The sequence below is a fragment of the Talpa europaea genome, assembly GCF_964194135.1.
Source record: "Talpa europaea genome assembly, chromosome: 4".
In the NCBI taxonomy this organism is placed as follows: domain Eukaryota; kingdom Metazoa; phylum Chordata; class Mammalia; order Eulipotyphla; family Talpidae; genus Talpa; species Talpa europaea.
Window position 1 is genome coordinate 43,482,971 of NC_140070.1, and position 17,273 is coordinate 43,500,243.

Genomic DNA, 17,273 nt, shown 5'->3' on the forward strand with positions numbered 1-17,273 from the left:
ATATGGAAACAACCTAAGTGCCCAGTGATAGGAAAAAAATGGTTAAAAAATTATGTAGGGCATATACACAATGAAATACTATTCAATCATAAAAAGATAAAAACTTGGCATCTGTGACAGTATAAATAGATCTTGAGTCAATTATGATAAGTGGAATAAGTCAGAAAGAAAAACACTTAATACCCTAAGACTTTATTCACATGTAGAATATAAAAAAATAACAAAACAAATGAACCAACAAAAATAACCAAAAACAAACCCTTAGACTCTGACAACAAAGTTGTTGGTTACTAGATGGGAAAGGAATGAAATGATAGGAAGAGGTAGAGGGAGTCAACTGGATGTAGAGTACGTAGGATTGGGTGATGAGTACCGTGATGAGGATGGTGATGGGTATGCGTATGAGTATATGAGTATGAGTATATATATTTGGAGTTACTACTCACATATTTGATAGTAAAACATTCATCTAAAATGTGTTCAATTTTGTTTTATTTTTGTACCATGTGTGACATAGGGCCTTCTCCCTCCCCATACTCATCTTTATTAACTATTTACTGAGAAAAATTTTACTATGTTCATATTCATTTTGGACCTGAGATATCCATTGCCATTGTAACCAGACAGCAGAGTACTTTGCTAACACTGACTTGGAGGATTCCAATTCAAAAAGTGGACAAAGTTTGACAGCTGACTAGGTCTTGGTTTGGGCAAGTTAGAGACTAGCAATGTCTCAGTTGATCATCTCTAAATAGATAATTATAAAGTTTTCTTATGGATAAGAAGTTTCTTTTTTTTTAAGATTTATTTATTTATGCATACAAGAACTAGGGTACAGGCCAGAGGTGTGGGGGGTGGGAGGATTCACCAGAGACAGAGCGGGGAACAGAACAGGCAGATTGACCAGAGTACACTGCTGAGGGGAGCAGTGGGCGAGGCAGGAGAGGTCTGCTGTGCCATGTGGGTGTCTCCCTGGCTGGCTGGGGATTGAACTGGCGAGGGTCCCACAAGGCGCGCAGACCTCTCCTGCAGCGCCCGCTGCTCCCCTCAGCAGTGTATTTCATCCATCTGCCTGTTCTGTTCCCCACTCTGGCTCTGGTGAATTCTCTCACCCTCCCACACTTCTGACTGTACCCAGTGCTTGCATAAATAAATAAATAAATAAATCTTAAAAAAAAATAAACATTTTGTGTTAAAAATTCAGTAATTTAGTGTGTTGAAAATAATTTAGCACATATACCAAAAATAGTGACAGTTTGTTGTTTAGAACTATTTTCTTGATTTGTAGGATAAGGACTTGGAGAGAAATCAACAGAACTTGTTTCAAATGGTTCTCTGTGTTCTGCTACCCAAGGCTAAATTCTAGCTGGTGGGATGTTTATTATTTAATTGAGAGAGTTGATGGTAGTGATGCCTCAGGATAACTGATGACAGATATCAAAAGAAACTCAAAGAAGATCACAGTGACATGTGGTGAATGAAGAGTAAGTAGAGATACGAATGAGAACTCCTTGCAAATGTCATTTTGGATTATGAAGCTACCAATGACCAAATGCTTTAGCACAGCAGAAGTCCCTTGATCTAACAATACAACTACTGGGGAGGGGGGCAGGGTGAGGGAAAATGAATAGATAGGGGCTTAATTTCTGATATTCAGTGCAATGAAGGCCAAACACATAAATTAAATTTTATAAGGATACTTTAATTTCTTGTGCAAAATTGTGATCCACTATGACATATTTCTGCATAAATGAAAAACAAAACTTTTACAACATGGAAAGTTTCCACTAAAGAGATTTTGCAACATCATAGTAGTCTGTTACTTAAACTATTCATTTTATTATAAAACTTTCTTTATAAATGATTATTGAAATGAAATTCAATTTATTGACATATATAAATTTTGTGTAATTGGTCACTACAACTGTGTTCAGTTGGAAAGCATTCTAACAATCACACCAGTGAATTTCGGACTACTATCATAATGGTCACCTAGGGATTATGGAGGAAAAAAGAATGAATGTTAAAGTTGAATCAGTCTCTTCCATGTTTGTTTTCCAAAAAAATTCTGTTTTTTAGGGTGTTTATGTACCAAAGAGACAACAAAAGTTTGTTTTTAAGGTATTATGCAATTCTAAAATTTGAAATGAGTGAAACTTGAATTTCTTCTAGGTCTCTAGAAGAAATCTCAGCACTCTGAACATAGATTTCAGACTTCTTTCAGTGGCAATTGCTACTGAAAGCAATTGCAAAGATGCAATTGCTAACAGAAACTTAATCATAACTTAGGGATCATTTAACTTTGTGCTTGGTAAATATTAGCACAGTGCCAGAAATATAGTAGGGACTCATTGATTATTGAGGTTTAATGGCATTAATGGACACTTGAATAGAAATGTATTTTAAGAACCAAGATAATCAACACAAACTGTTACCTGAACATATAAGAAATTTTACTGCCTAATCACTTCGGGCTATGGTGAGATTTCTTCTGATGCAAATCACATTGTTGTCCTATATTTTTGTGGTTTTCTGCCCATTAGCACACCCCATTATAGTTTCTTCTTTCAAATAAAAGAAATCTCTAGATCAGTTGTTGCTTCCTATTCCTAAAAGTGCAAGCTAAGACAAGCTGCTTATACTTTTCATTTGCTGTAAATGCTAAATTAATATATGAACACAAAAAAAAAGAAGGAAGAAAGAGAGGAAAAAAGAGAGAGAAAGGAGAGGGGAGGGGAGGGAGGGAAATGTAAGGAAGGGGAGAGGAATAGGAAAAGTAAAAAATGACCAGCAAACTAATTTGCCCCTTTATTGACATAATGCCTCAGCAAGATCCTTACTCCTTAATAAATGGTGGTTTTTCCTTGAATAGAAGAACGATGCAAATTAAAATATGAATTTACACAGATTAATTGAAGCCTATAAACCTTAACATTGCAGTTTTTTAATTATATTCATAAAAGAATGAAAATGATGAAAAGATCCCAATTAGATCATTAAACATTAATTTATTCCACTGATTCCAAGTCCAGATTCTTGTCTTATCTCATTCTTGAACAGTTAATGAAAATCAGATCAAACAATTTTTGGGCAATAGATATTATATATGTGGATTTCAACACATCCTGCTGCAGAATGCAGAAATTTTGAGTTATAAACATTCATTTAAGAAATAAAAAAGTGAAAAACATTCCTACTTGGATTATTACAGGCAAATACTTTGTGTCATTACTGGTTATTGAGCACACGTATATTTAAGTGAAAATTAATACCACACTGTACAAAAATAGTCACAGAAAATCTACACATGTAGGTTAAAAATGCACATGAAAATTAGCACAGAACTTGGCACATATTAAACCAACATGAAACATCTGTTGAATAAACAAATTATGGAAATAGTATTTTCAAATACAATATTATTTATTTTCCATAATCAACTTTTTGAATTGTTCCTTTCTAAAGATTTTTATTCTTTACAAAAACAGACAACATAGCTAATTGCTCTCAAATTACCATTCTATTCTCTTAGCCAAACAGTCTCACATTGTTGATTAGAATTAGGTGTAGACTAAGAGAACTTTTTATTGTCCTAAAAGGAAAATTGTCAGCAAGACTTGTAAATATCTTCTCAGACATTCTGCTTTTAATCTTCAGCACACAAATGAATAATTGAATATCCCTATCATTATTGTGCTTTGTTTCTTTCTCAGTTTTGGAATTTAGATCAGTAACACTCATCTTGGGGGTTGCTAATCTGCTTTCAGCACTAGCACATAAGCTTAGTTTAGCTCAATGTTTAAATAATTGATGAACAATTAGAAAGTAAAAACCAGAAAGGCTATCTACTAACTATATTTTAATTCAAATTCATACATATGAATTTTGAGACCTGTTAGCAAGGTAATTAAAATAGCAGTTAATTCTTATTTCTCTTTTGGCAATAGACTTTTCATAGTGAAAAATCAAACATGAGTGCATAATTACTAATTTTAGGAGGAAAAAACTGTTTCTTTTAGATCTCAGTTACTTTAGATTTTTTTACTGAATAAATCTCTAAATTATGGCACTTGCATTAAAACATTTCAAAAAAAAACTGGAATCAACGCTATTGACATATTTCTTAATAATGCAACAACAACTGATGTCACATTCCTTTCACACATCTGATTAGTGTGCTTGTTATTCAGTTTTGCTCAGTTTCAGTAATTTCGATTAACAACTATTTATCAGACACTGTAATGTGAGATACACTGTTGGCTGCTATCACATAACAGATAAGCAAGGGAGAAGCAGATTGTGTTCCCATGGGACATTCAAACTTGATAGGTGGAGAGGCATAAATTTAATTACATACAGAATATAGAATTCCTGAGGAAAAGGCCACACATCAAGACTACAACTCACTTTAATCCCCCTGAATCCGTGGGGTGTTGGCATAGAGTGATAATTGTTACATTGATCAGATGAAGACCACTGCCTTCTCTTGTTATTGTTAACTGGTTTGACTCTATGTTCTTCAAGAAGTGAGAAACAGTTCTCTAGCAAGTTGTGTAGTAGAACTATAAAGTTCTGAATAATTTACTATCTTAAAAATATAAATAAGTTTTGCATTAACATTTTCAGCTTTATTTTCCTGTTTTCATTTGAACATTTTCTTACTCATTTGGATGGGAGGAAACATTACCGCTCTTTATGAAATAAAATGGTTTTATTGCTTAGTGTTTTTATTGTGGTTTCCAAGATAAAATTTTATCTCTCAGGCTGATATTCTGATTCAGTTTTAAATGTGATCTTCAATACATGATTTAATTTTTTTAATATCACTACTTTGTTTTTCATAGCACAGCAAATGCATTTGGAATATAATTTGCCTATTGAAAATCTATTGTAAGAAAAATCTTTTTTAGTAACATATGATGATGTATTAGCTAAGGTGTACATCTCAATGATTTGATAAATGTATACATTGTGAAATGATTATTCCATAAATTATGTAAGACATCACTAGTTTCCTAGATCTTAACTTATATTTTCCATTAATAATGTCCATGGATCAGTTACTGATTTTAATATTTCAAATATCATCAAAAGTTGTCATGATTAATCTGAGAGAATTTCCTATAAAATTTTCATCTCACAATCTTATAGGTAGTGAGGACATTTATGTTTAACTGTGCCTTTTAGAAACAGCAAAAGTTTGGAAGTAGCTTATTGCATTGGAAATATGAAAGTAAAGAACCCACCTTTGGGCTATGAAGTTCTGCCTTTTCTGATTGCTATTTACATTTACTTCCGTACTTCCCTCTGCATAATACTTGCTGACCCCTGACAGCTGTCTCATATTTGCTGCATCCCCTTTCTTTATATCTGTGTATGCCTGCACAGCATTGTTCTATGTCAGATTTTCCAGAGTCCTTATTTTTATCAGTTTTCCTTTTAACTTTCTCTAAAACTGCCTTTTCTTTTTTTATCCACATGCTACTTTTCTGATATGTTCATATTTATACTCATGGTGTACTTATTAGGGGAAAAGTGGGAGAAAATAAGTTTGAACAAAAACTCATATTTTCTTACTCTTAATCAAATACTTGATTATCTGGTCACCAGGCAGGCAAGGAATGTCAATTATTTTATGCAAATAGATAGCACATTTTCTATTTATGAAAGGTTCTCCATATATAAAAGATGATTAGTAGTGATGGAAGCTATGACACAGGTAAAAGCATTAGGACTTACCTAAGGTCTTGAGAAGGTTCTGCTCTGATGTGTGGTGTCTCGACAGAGTGCCCAAATACTGCTCCTTCAGTGCCTGGGGTAACATGAATTCAGTAGTAAGTGTGAACAAGTAGACAGGCACATAAGATTTCATTTCTACTTTTATGCATCAAATATACTTCCAGAAAATGGGAGCAAATAGAAAGAGGAGTACAGAACATCAAAGGGCAGATCTGAAAAAAGAATTCAAGATATTGAAGGGCCATGGAACGTAAATTTAAATGTTGCATGTTTTATTTATATAAATCAGATTGAGAAACATGTTTTCCCTCTGTTCAAAGACAAAGGCCCATCTCCTTCCCTTTCTTTCCATGAATTTGAAAGAGGGAAAGTGAAAACATTCAGTTCTGTCTTTTTACAAACAGAGCTGAATGGAAATAATAAACATGAATCCAATAAATTATGTTATTAGTTAGATATAAATGTTTTGTAGGTATTTAGCAGTTTTTCCACTTACAGCTCCCACATTTGATTTGAGTGATTACCCAATGGAAGAGAACAGCACACCTTATTTGACCTATTTGGAATTAGGAATAATACCAAGAACTGCTTGGATCGATTTCATTAAAGTTGACTTCATGGTTATCTGAAGAGGTCTTCACTAACATTTTCCTCAGCCACTGAATGATATTCTACTTAAACTTTCATTTACTGAGTCCATTTTATTTTCCAGGTTCCCAGACATTTTCCATAATTTAGCTGAGCAAAATAAAATGAATTTCTCTTCAAAATCCAAATATAAAACAAAAATAAACACTTTTGAAGAAAAGAATAACAACTCTCTCTTTTTTGTTTTACACAAATATTTTATTCATTCCATTTAAAATAAACTTTATTTTCATTTGGCTTAATCTTTAAACATTTTTGATGTAAGAATGACCTGCCATTTCCATCATTATTCTGAAAAAATTGCTTAATAACACAGTGTGGATCAAACATATAATTATCTATCTATCTATCTATCTATCTATCTATCTATCTATCTATCTATCTATCTATCTATTTATTTATACAAGCACTGGGTATAGTCAGAAGCACAGGAGGGTGAGAGAATTCACCAGAGCCAGAGCAGGGAGCAGAACAGGCAGAAGGACTGAGGTACACTGCTGCAAGGAGCAGCAGGCTCAGCAGGAAAGGTCTGCACGCCATATGGAACCCTCTCTGGTGGCCGGGGAGCCAACCGGCACTACAGAGGCTGCGGGCAGCTTCGCAGCCCAGCAATCAACCACTGGGCCACCGGAAAGGCCTTCAAACATATAAAATTTAAACTTATGAAATGAAACTGTTACTGTTTATTGTGAAGAATAATATAAAATAAGCTAATTCAATAAGCAATGAAAATATCGCCACCAGGATATTAAAGATAATACTAATATTCCTTAAAAATGTCTTTACAGGGAAATGTGTTAGGACCACCAGATGACTCTACATAAAACAGTATTATAGGCTATAAAAACTATACGATTACAAAGGCTAAGAGAGTCTCTTGTATAATATGGTCCTAAGGGTAAATTTATAAGATTTTGTTACAGTAAATTCCTAAAGATGCAGATTTCAGTTTATAAGCTGAAAACTATTGTCTGGTTGACTCCTCACTGGATCTTAGTAGCTTTTGGGATGTGCATGTTATTATTATTATTATTTTTTCTAAAGAGGTTCTGTCAAGCATAAAATGCGATTTAACTGATTTCATAAATTTAGAGCAATTACTTCTTTACAAAGTTTTCACTTTATCTTTTTTGTAAGATATTTTATTTCTGCGAACAGAACATTCTTTGAGATGGGTCATTAAAAGTAAAGTAATAGTTTTGGTAAGACTCTTGCTTTGAAATTGTGATGTGGTGCCTTTGAAATAGTATTGCAAGTTATAAATTTTCATGTCTCATGAACAAACTTATTTGGCATTTTAGAATAAGATATAATTTGCAGAAAGTATAGTTACCCATGTGTAAATTTCAAAAATAATTTCCACTATCCTATGATCATGAAAATTCCCAGATATGATAAAGAAACATAGTTTAAAAACAGTAGTGATATATATTTTCAACCACAGATTGGCACACATAGCACCTCAATACATCACATCAAAAAAAGTGAAAGTAGGATTTTGTCAAAGTTCAACTTTCCACTGAGGATTCAGAACTCATAGAAGTCTCAATTCTAAGTGTCAATATAGAAAATTATTTATTTATAAAAAAGACGATGCTTAAAGAAATAAACAGATAATCATACCACCAAATGGGCTTAAATGAAAAGTGAATAAATTAATAGCATAAATAAGTAACTGCAAGCCTATATATAGTGTGAAAATTGCTCTTTCCTCTACTTTTGTCCCAGAATGAGCCAAAGAGGCAGCAATAAATAAAGAATAAAGACAAACTCAAATGAAAATAAGTGAGGAGGGCCTCCCCTGTGGCACAGTGGTTGAGCACTGAGCTGCAAAGCTGCCCGTGTCCTCTGCAGTGCAAGTTCGATTCCCGGCAGCCGGTGAGGGTCCCACATGGTGCACAGAACTCTCTTGCTGTGCCCGCTGCTCCCTTCAGCAGTGTACTTTGTCAGTCTGCTTGTTCTGCTCCCCACTCTGGCTCTGGTGAATTCTCTCACCCTCCCGCACTTCTGACTGTATCCAGTGCTTGTATAAATAAAATAAAAAAAAATAAGTGAGGAAAGATAAAATTCACCCACCTGAGGTCCATAGTCTCACACTGGTATGACAATATACATCTTAAGAGGTTTGGACTTCTACCTTGAAATCATATACACTATTATAAACCATCATTGCCTCAATTAAACATATGTGTATATATATATATATATATATATATATAAAGAAAAGCAAACAGAACTCTAAAGTGAAAAAGTGAAACAAATATTTTCCAAATATCAGACTAATAGGAGGGTTGCCAAATGTAGCAATTAAAATTAAATGACCCCAAGGTAATTTAGAATTTTATATAAACAAAACATCATTTGTTAGTATAAATATGCAGTATTTGTCGGGGAAATGGTTATTACAAAACGACTTGCTGCTTACCTGAAATTCAAAATTAACTAGGCATCTGTATTTACTTAGTAATTCTGATGACCAGTTAATGTTTATTTGGCACAGTTAGTACACATCTGATTTATCTTCACATAAGGAAAAAAAATAGAGTGTATTATAAATTCTCACATGATAACCTATAGAAATCATGGAACTCAAAAAGGAAGAGACCATAAAAGGATAAAAAAAAGATGTAATGTGTACATGTATGAATATGTTTATTTTAACTTACTGAACAAGTGTCTATAGCTGTCAAAAGGGTATAAGATTCAATTCTACTTGATTATGTACACTAAAGACTATTTCAGTTAATTTAAAGTGACTGCAAAGTTGTGTAATAAGGGAAAACATAGACTGTTGTATTTTGTAATGGTCCGGGAAAAAAGAGTCAAGCAAACTTCATGGTACAATTAAATACTAGATCCCAGCCACACGATTATTTCTGGGTTCAAAAACAAAAGAATAAGAATGATTTGCTGAAAAGGAGAAATAATATATATGGACTGTAGTTCTACTTTATATAGAAACAAGAAAAATAGCCTATTAATAAACATATCCCTCACCTTAAGGAAAAGGACAAACAAAAACAAAAGCCAGTAGAAGGAAGAAAATAATACAAATTAGAGCAGAAAAAAAATGAAATAGAAATCACAACACAGTCCAAAAATTAAGGTAATCAAAATTTGGTTCTCTGAAAAAAATAAACAAAATAGACAAACTTCTAAAAAGACCCATAAAGAAAAAAAAAAAAGGGGGAATCAGGAAGAAATAGAAAACATGAACAGACCAATAGAAACACGGAAATTGAAATAATCAAAAGTCTCCCAAAAACAAAAGTTCAGGACAAGTTGGATTCACTTGTGAGTTCTACCAAGTCTTTAAATATAAAGTAATATCTACCCTTTTCAAACTCTTCCAAAAATAAAGAGGGGTTACCCCCAAATATATATGAAGCCATTTCATTTCCTGATACCAACAGCAGACAAAGACCACAAAAATTACACTGTAGACCTTTCCATGATGAACATAGATGCAAAAATATTCAACAAAATCTAGAAAACTAAATCAAATAATGCATTAAAAAAGAAAAACATATAGTATGACCAAGTTGAAATTATTTTATGGTCATAATGATGGTAATTATCTGAAAATTAATCAATGTAATTCAACAAAAGGAAAGATAGTAATCATAGATAATATAAATAGACACTGAAAATATTTAACACAATTTCACATTCTCTTATGATAAGAATCCTTAAAAATAAGGACAGATGGAACATACCTCAACGTGAGAAAGGTAATATATAATAAACCACAGTTAAAACCATTCTCAATTGTGAAAAATGGATTTTTCACTAAGATCTGCTACAAGACTTGGCTGTAAAAACTGAATTCATAGATTACATAGAAAAAATATAGACAAAACTCTAGGACATAGGCTTCAGTGATATTTTTGTGACATCTCTAACAGCAAGAAAGCAAAGAAAATATAGGCAATTGGTACTATATCAAACTAAAAAGTCTCTGCCGAGTGAAATAAACTATCTAAAACAAAAAAGATATTCTACTGATTGGGAGATTTTTGCACATCATACATCTGACAAAGGGCTGATATCCAATTCTACAAAGAACTCATACAATTCAAGAAAAAGCAAACAAACAACCCAATCAAAAGATGGGCAAAGGCTAAATAGGCTCGTCTCCAAAGAGGACATACAGATGGCCAACATGAAAAAATACACAGCGATTAGCTCTTGTAACTGAGGGAAGAATTTGAGTAATGATAGCCACACCACCCTGGTAGCCAATTAATGAGATAGAATAATGAACAGTCTAATTAACCTTAGACAGCTTTTTAAATCCCTGCATTAGAATTGGGAGAGGGCTTAGGATGAACTTGTTTAGATATCTGGGGCAAAGATATTCTTATTTACTTATTATCTTCAAGTTTGTTCCTTTGTTATTTAATACATACAAATTTAGTTAATAAAAATGAAAGGCACATATTAAAATATAAACTTTTTTTTACTCTATATGATATAAGGGGTCTTTTTTACTTCTCTATTTCTACTTTCTGGCACTTAGTATTATATAGACATTCATTAATATGTCTATGTAAGCTGTTCAAAATAAGCAAATATTTTCACTGATTTGAAAGTGAGATGAAGAGAGTAGTCTTCTCCTGGCCTCTGTACATGTTAAATAAAAGAGTTCAAAGGTCTGCCATGGAGTGTTTGTTGTTCTGAAGAGTCAGAAATAAGAAGAAAAATTGAAAAACCACATGTAAAAGGAACTAAGAAACCAAAATAAAAAAAAATCTGGACACCTCACATTGTAGGTAAGGAAGCTAAAGAAGAGGAGAAACATCCAAATTATATTTTTAATATATTTATATTAGTATTTGCCAAATGAAACCTACTACTGCCTTTGGTTTTCCAATAAATTCTATCATGATCATTCATATTTTTTTGAGGTTTTTCTTGGAGGGGAGTAAAAGAAGGGAATGGTTTCAAGAGATAGCATGACAGGAATCCAAACTCAAGAGAAAAAGAACATTAAGCTCCAGCCCTCTTCCCATGACAACTCTTAAGAAATATCAATACACTAGGGATGAGGTACAGGACAAAGTCATCTACACCCACCAGTCAAGAAAAATGGTGACATACACCCGAAGAGATGGGAACCTATTCCACTAAACCATATCAGTATTGTAAACCAATAGTATCTCAGTAAAAACAAACAAACAAACAAACAAAAAAACAAACAAACAAAAAAACCACAAAATAAGACCAAATGTCAAAAATGAAAGACACCAGATGTTCACAAAAATCCTATTTATTCATTATTTTCAAGTTTGAACCTACACTAATGTATATTTTAAATTCTTTGGAAGGCTTCACATCTTGCTTTATTTTTTATTTGCATTTCTCTCTACCTCCCTCCTTATCCAGACTGGATAAGGAAACATTTTGTTTATTCCTAGCTATGTCACTAATTCTTTCTTTGATCTTTGACAAGTATTTAAAAGCCTTTAGTTTCTTATTTGTAAAATTAGGTTCTGACTATCATGATCTCTAAGGTACTTTCAATTTCTAACATTCACAGTTAAATAATTTTTTTTTCAAACATGTCAAAACGTGTACAACTCTTCTCATTTCTTCTTAGCTACAAATCAAAATGAATTTGTTCCTATAAATCACAGAAAATAAATTATTTTGGGGAAGGAATGGAGCCACTGTATTGGTAAAGGTAAATTATTAACTGTCATTTCTTTTACTCCATTTAAAAAGCTGCTCTGAATTCCGAAAGCATCATTACTCTTCAAAAAGAAATTATCTGTTCATTTCAACATAAAACACCTCTCCTACTTTTGTTCTTTTAATATTCTAAACGGTGTCCCTGTGTTCAGCTAACTCCACAAAATACAGATTACACATAACTAAATTTACTAAACCTATTGATATTTCTCTTGTACAAAGAACTGTAATTATTTCTTGGATTCTGCTTTCACCCAGTATTCAAGACTTCTGTGATCTGACCCCATTCATAAGCTCAGACTTGTTATCTTTCACACATCTCTGAAATTTCTTTGCTAATTTTACAACATCTTAAGGCAAATGTCATTTGTTCATGCTCTAATATTGAAGGTTTACTACCTATAATGCTCACTAGAACCTATCACATTTATTCTGAAATTTCACCTTTTAAAGTATGCATGTTATCCCTTCCTAGGTTAAAGAAAAATCAAAGACATAGTCTTTATATGCCACTGTTCTTGCACATGACATGGTATCTTACATATATAAACTAATACATATTGATAAGGAGAAGTATTTTAAGGACCTGACCCTTGAAAGACTTTTTCTCCTGTTATTAATCCCAGTTTAATGATGCGCTTAATGCTCAAACCACAAGCTAGGGATGGGTATTGAGATGCCCTTTCTTGATGTACATTTTTTTTTATCAGTTTCTTTCTTTCCACAATTTCAATATCACTTTTATTTTCTCCCAATTATTCTTTCATTCCTACTGCCAAATAATGTCCTTCAACACAACTTGATTGTGTAATTTTTACTTAAAATGCTTCTGTAAATCAATTATCTATAGAATCAAACTCAAATTCCTTAATAGGATCTGGCTAACATTGTTTTCTTTTTAAGATTTATTTTTTATTTATACAAGAGCTGGGGTACAGGCCAGAGTCGTGGGAGGGTGAGAGGATTCACCAGAGACAGAGCAGGGAGCAGAACAGGCAGACTGACAAAAAACACTGTTGCAGGTAGGGCCAGGGGGAAGAAGAGAGACCAGGGCAAGGGCAGGAAGAACACAAGGGACTATAGAGATAGTGCATGGGTGAATTGGTGGAGGAAATTCTATGGGGATGACACCTGAGAAAAGAAAGCAAACATTGTAAAAAAAAAATAATAATAATTGAAAAAAAGGAAAACAGGGCCTCCCCTGGTAGCGCAGTGGTTGATCGCTGGGCTGCGAAGCTGCCTGCAGCCTCTGCAGTGCCAGTTTGATCCCCAGCCACCTGTGAGGGTCCCACATGGCGTGCAGACCTCTCCTGCAGTGCCCGCTGCTCCCCTCAGCAGTGTATTTCGTCTGCCTGCCTGTTCTGTTCCCGCTCTGTCGCTGGTGAATTCTCTCACCTTCCTGCACTTCTGACTGTACCCAGTGCTTGTATAAATAAATAAATAAATCTTTAAAAAAAAAGTTTATTAAAAAAAACCTACTTAAAAAAAAAGAAAAAAAAAGGAAAACACAAAAGAAACACAATGTTATTTGACTCTTTTCAGAAGTGACCATGATAGTAGAAAATCAACCTGTCTGGCATGTTTGTACTTTTCTCAGAGCTGAGATAAAGTGGTATTCATTATTTTCCACTTTAGGTTCATAAAACTTGACGTCAAAATGTAGACTAAATTAAATGACTAAATGACTAAATTATTTGTGGAACTGATAAGACTAAATGACTAAATTATTTGTGTTAAATGACTAAATTATTTGTGGAACTGATAAGACTAAATGACTAAATTATTTGTGTTAAATGACTAAATTATTTGTGGAACTGATAAGGACATTTTTTTTTTCCCATGGAAAACATACCATTCTGTGATGTAGTCAAATATTATTTTAGATAGCTAATTTAAATAACATGTTGTGTCACCAAATTTCTACCGTCATTTCAAATTACAACATAACGTTTTTGTTGTTAAAGCAACTAAATGCCTACATGAAATAAGAAAATATTAATTTGTCTCAAAGTGACATAATTCAAAGCTTTCTATTCAGTTAAATTACTGTGTGTCAATATTTATTGCATCACACATAATATCAGAAAATATATAGCTTTTCAATGAAAGTCACATCAGAGTGGATACATGATATAATGGAAATCTTGAATTTCAGGTAAATTTATATTTTCACTGGCACTATGGCTTTGAGATAATAACTTGAAACTTAATTTTCTCATCTATAAGATAAAAATTATATATCTCTCTCTATATAACACTACACTGTGTGTTTTATGATTGCTTATTAGTGTGGTATATTTAACATTTGTTTTAAAGTTAGTGATCTGGGCCTCCCTGGTGGCCCAGAGGTCGCAGAGAAATTCAGAAACCATAATCTCATCTTAAAAACTTCCACTTTAACACATAAAAGAACTCTTACAGGTTTTATTCTAAAAATGAGGCACATACCTCCAGAGAATGCATACAATTTTTCTTAAGTGTATAGTATTCCAAAGAGATGCCATTTTACATAGAAGTATTTTATTATCTCCTTTAGAGATAATTTTTTTTAGTTAATGCAGTCAAAAGATCAATCTGATGGTCTTAAAACTTGGAATTTCTGTCATTAAGCATTGAAAGGGAGAATGACCACATTAAAAAATATATATATTGAATAGAGAAGATTCAAGTTTGGCTGGAAGTTTGAAATGATTAAAATCTTACATCATTTTGAAAGTTGTGATTTCATGATATTTATTTCACTTGACAAAAAAAAAGTAAAGAGACTGACTACTGTAAGCTTATTCTTATCTTTTTGTCTTAAAGACCACAGTAACTAGCATAAATATTCAATTGATATCAAATAATAATTTGATTTTTCAGTCACAAACTTAAAAGAGACCATACAATGAAACATAAGTTAACACCAGTTTTGTGTTTATGTAGGAAAAGGAGTGATGTTGAATGATTTGTGGGTCAAAAGCCTCCTATAAATGAGTACTATACTTGATATAGAAGAAATGGCAACATTTATATTGTGATTAAATTATCAATAAACATCTTCCTGATTTTCTAATCATGCAAGCTGCAATTAATAGCTCATGTCCAGAGTCATAATGAAAACCTATATATTTTATTTTCTTAACTACATGGACATATTTCTTTGACTCACATCTGATTTCAGCCAGAGATGTGAATGAAAATCCTCATGTTTATTGCATCATACTAAGGGTGTACTGGCATATGTCTGCTTTCAGAGTCTAGGAACATAAGCATAAGAGGACATAACATGCTGCTTACTAAAAGCAGCATACCAGAGTCACTCCAAAACACCCTTCCATGAAGTTAATTCCCCTTCATCCAATAGAAGAAAGCACTAATGAAAGAATATACCAGTCTCGGATTTTTTAAGAGACACTATGGAAATTCCTCTTGAATTTGGCCACATTTTGAAGGAGAAACTACTTTGGTATCGATTCAAGTAATTTATAAACTATTTTTAATACAAATTATCACTGCTTTTTAGATTAACTTTGTTAGATCAGAAACTAGTCAAGAAACAAAATGATATTACTATTATTACAACTACTGCTACCACTTACTACTACCTCAGCTGCAACTGCTAACAATACTACTACTGCTGATATTGATGATTACATTTAGCATTTATTGAATACCTAAACTAATTCAATCATACGCTAAATACTGAATAATATAAGTCAAATAATATAATTCACACAGTAAAACTTAAGAGCAATAAAATATAACACCCACTAATTACAGTTCAGGAAATAGAGACATGGAGGGGAGAAATAGCTTGTCCAAAGGCAAACACCCATTTAGAAGAGCAAGGTAAGAAAGACTTTAGAGAAATTATGGCCTAACCTAAGCACAGATATGCTCACACCTATTTCAGTTATTTTTCATTACCAATTATGTAAACAAGAAAGTAGTAAACATAATCTTTTTCCTATTTTTCCTGGAATTCTCAGTTTTGTGAGTAAAAATCCTGTTTGAAGAATTACATCATTTATCAAATAGTATGGTAGTAGAATAATGCTTATCCTGATCCTTCCACCACAAATCCTAGTCCCTGAAATCTGTGGATATATTACTCTAAAATAACAAGAACTTAGATTGTAAATAGAATTAAGAGAGTAAATCTGATCACTTTAAAAGAGCAAACTTAACCAAATGGGTCCAAAATAATCACAAGGATCATTAAAGTGAAAATGGTAGGCAGACAACAAAGAATCAGAGACATGGTGGCGTGGCAGATTTTATTAGCTACTGTGCTTTGAAGATGAGGGAAGGAGCCAGGAGCCACGGGATGTTACAGACTTTGAGAAGTTGGAAAAGGCAAATTGGAATCTCCCAGGAATGATCACAGCCCAGCAATCACCTTGCACTTAGCCTAATGAAAACCATTTCAGACTTTTAACTTCCAGAACTGCAGATAATAAATTTGTGTTGCTTTAAGCCGCCAAATTTGTGGTTAATTATTAGAACAACAAAAGGAAATTAATGCAACTATTTAGTAATTGGAAAGTATAGGCAAGCCTCTCAAGCTTCTAATATGTTTCCTTTTTCTTTCCTTCTCCCCCTTCTTGCCTGTCCACTTTCATTGTGACATGAGAGATTCACCTGGTTATTATTCATATAAACATAGAACTTGTATCCACCTATACAGAGCACATCCACACAAAACTCCACAGGTGAAATGACCAGTAACATTTATTTTGACATGCTCTAGCAAGATCCTTTTGTAGACAAAGGTTATCCTGATTAATGAATATAAAGCTGATTTAAACTAGAATTAGTTCTTTCTCAAATTGCAACAGACCTTTTAAATTACAGACCAAGATTATTTTGCTGTTTTTCCAAAGTGATTATAACATCAATCATTTATCTCAATTTCTTTCCTTGACATTATTTGGCATATCCCAAGATTCCAGTTTGCATAGCTGCAGTTTGCATAGAGAGGTTATTCCAGAAGTTTTCTATGAATTGGTTGAGAAAATCAGATATACAGTATTTAAATGTGCTCATTTTTGTTTAACTGCAACTTTTGTAACCTATTAAATAAATATTCTTGAAATAATGATTCAGCTATTAAATAAGTCAGATCCTAGAATCTCTCCTTCTTGTTCCAGAAATTCTTATTCAGGATCTGAATATGTTATATAGTAATGCATACATTGACATAGATATGATGG

The 17,273-nt window shown here is 32.8% G+C and overlaps 1 protein-coding gene across 3 annotated transcripts in view; it reads right to left on the reverse strand.

Moving 5' to 3' along the window:
* Positions 1-17,273, reverse strand: part of SGCZ (sarcoglycan zeta) — a gene marked incomplete at both ends in the record, with an annotated part of 897,398 nt that overhangs the window by 9,150 nt on the left and 870,975 nt on the right. For all 3 annotated transcript variants that reach the window (XM_084232793.1, XM_084232794.1, XM_084232792.1), the window contains one exon: positions 5,740-5,812. In XM_084232793.1, coding sequence (XP_084088919.1) covers positions 5,740-5,812 — 73 coding nt within the window. The remainder of the gene's footprint in view (positions 1-5,739; positions 5,813-17,273) is intronic.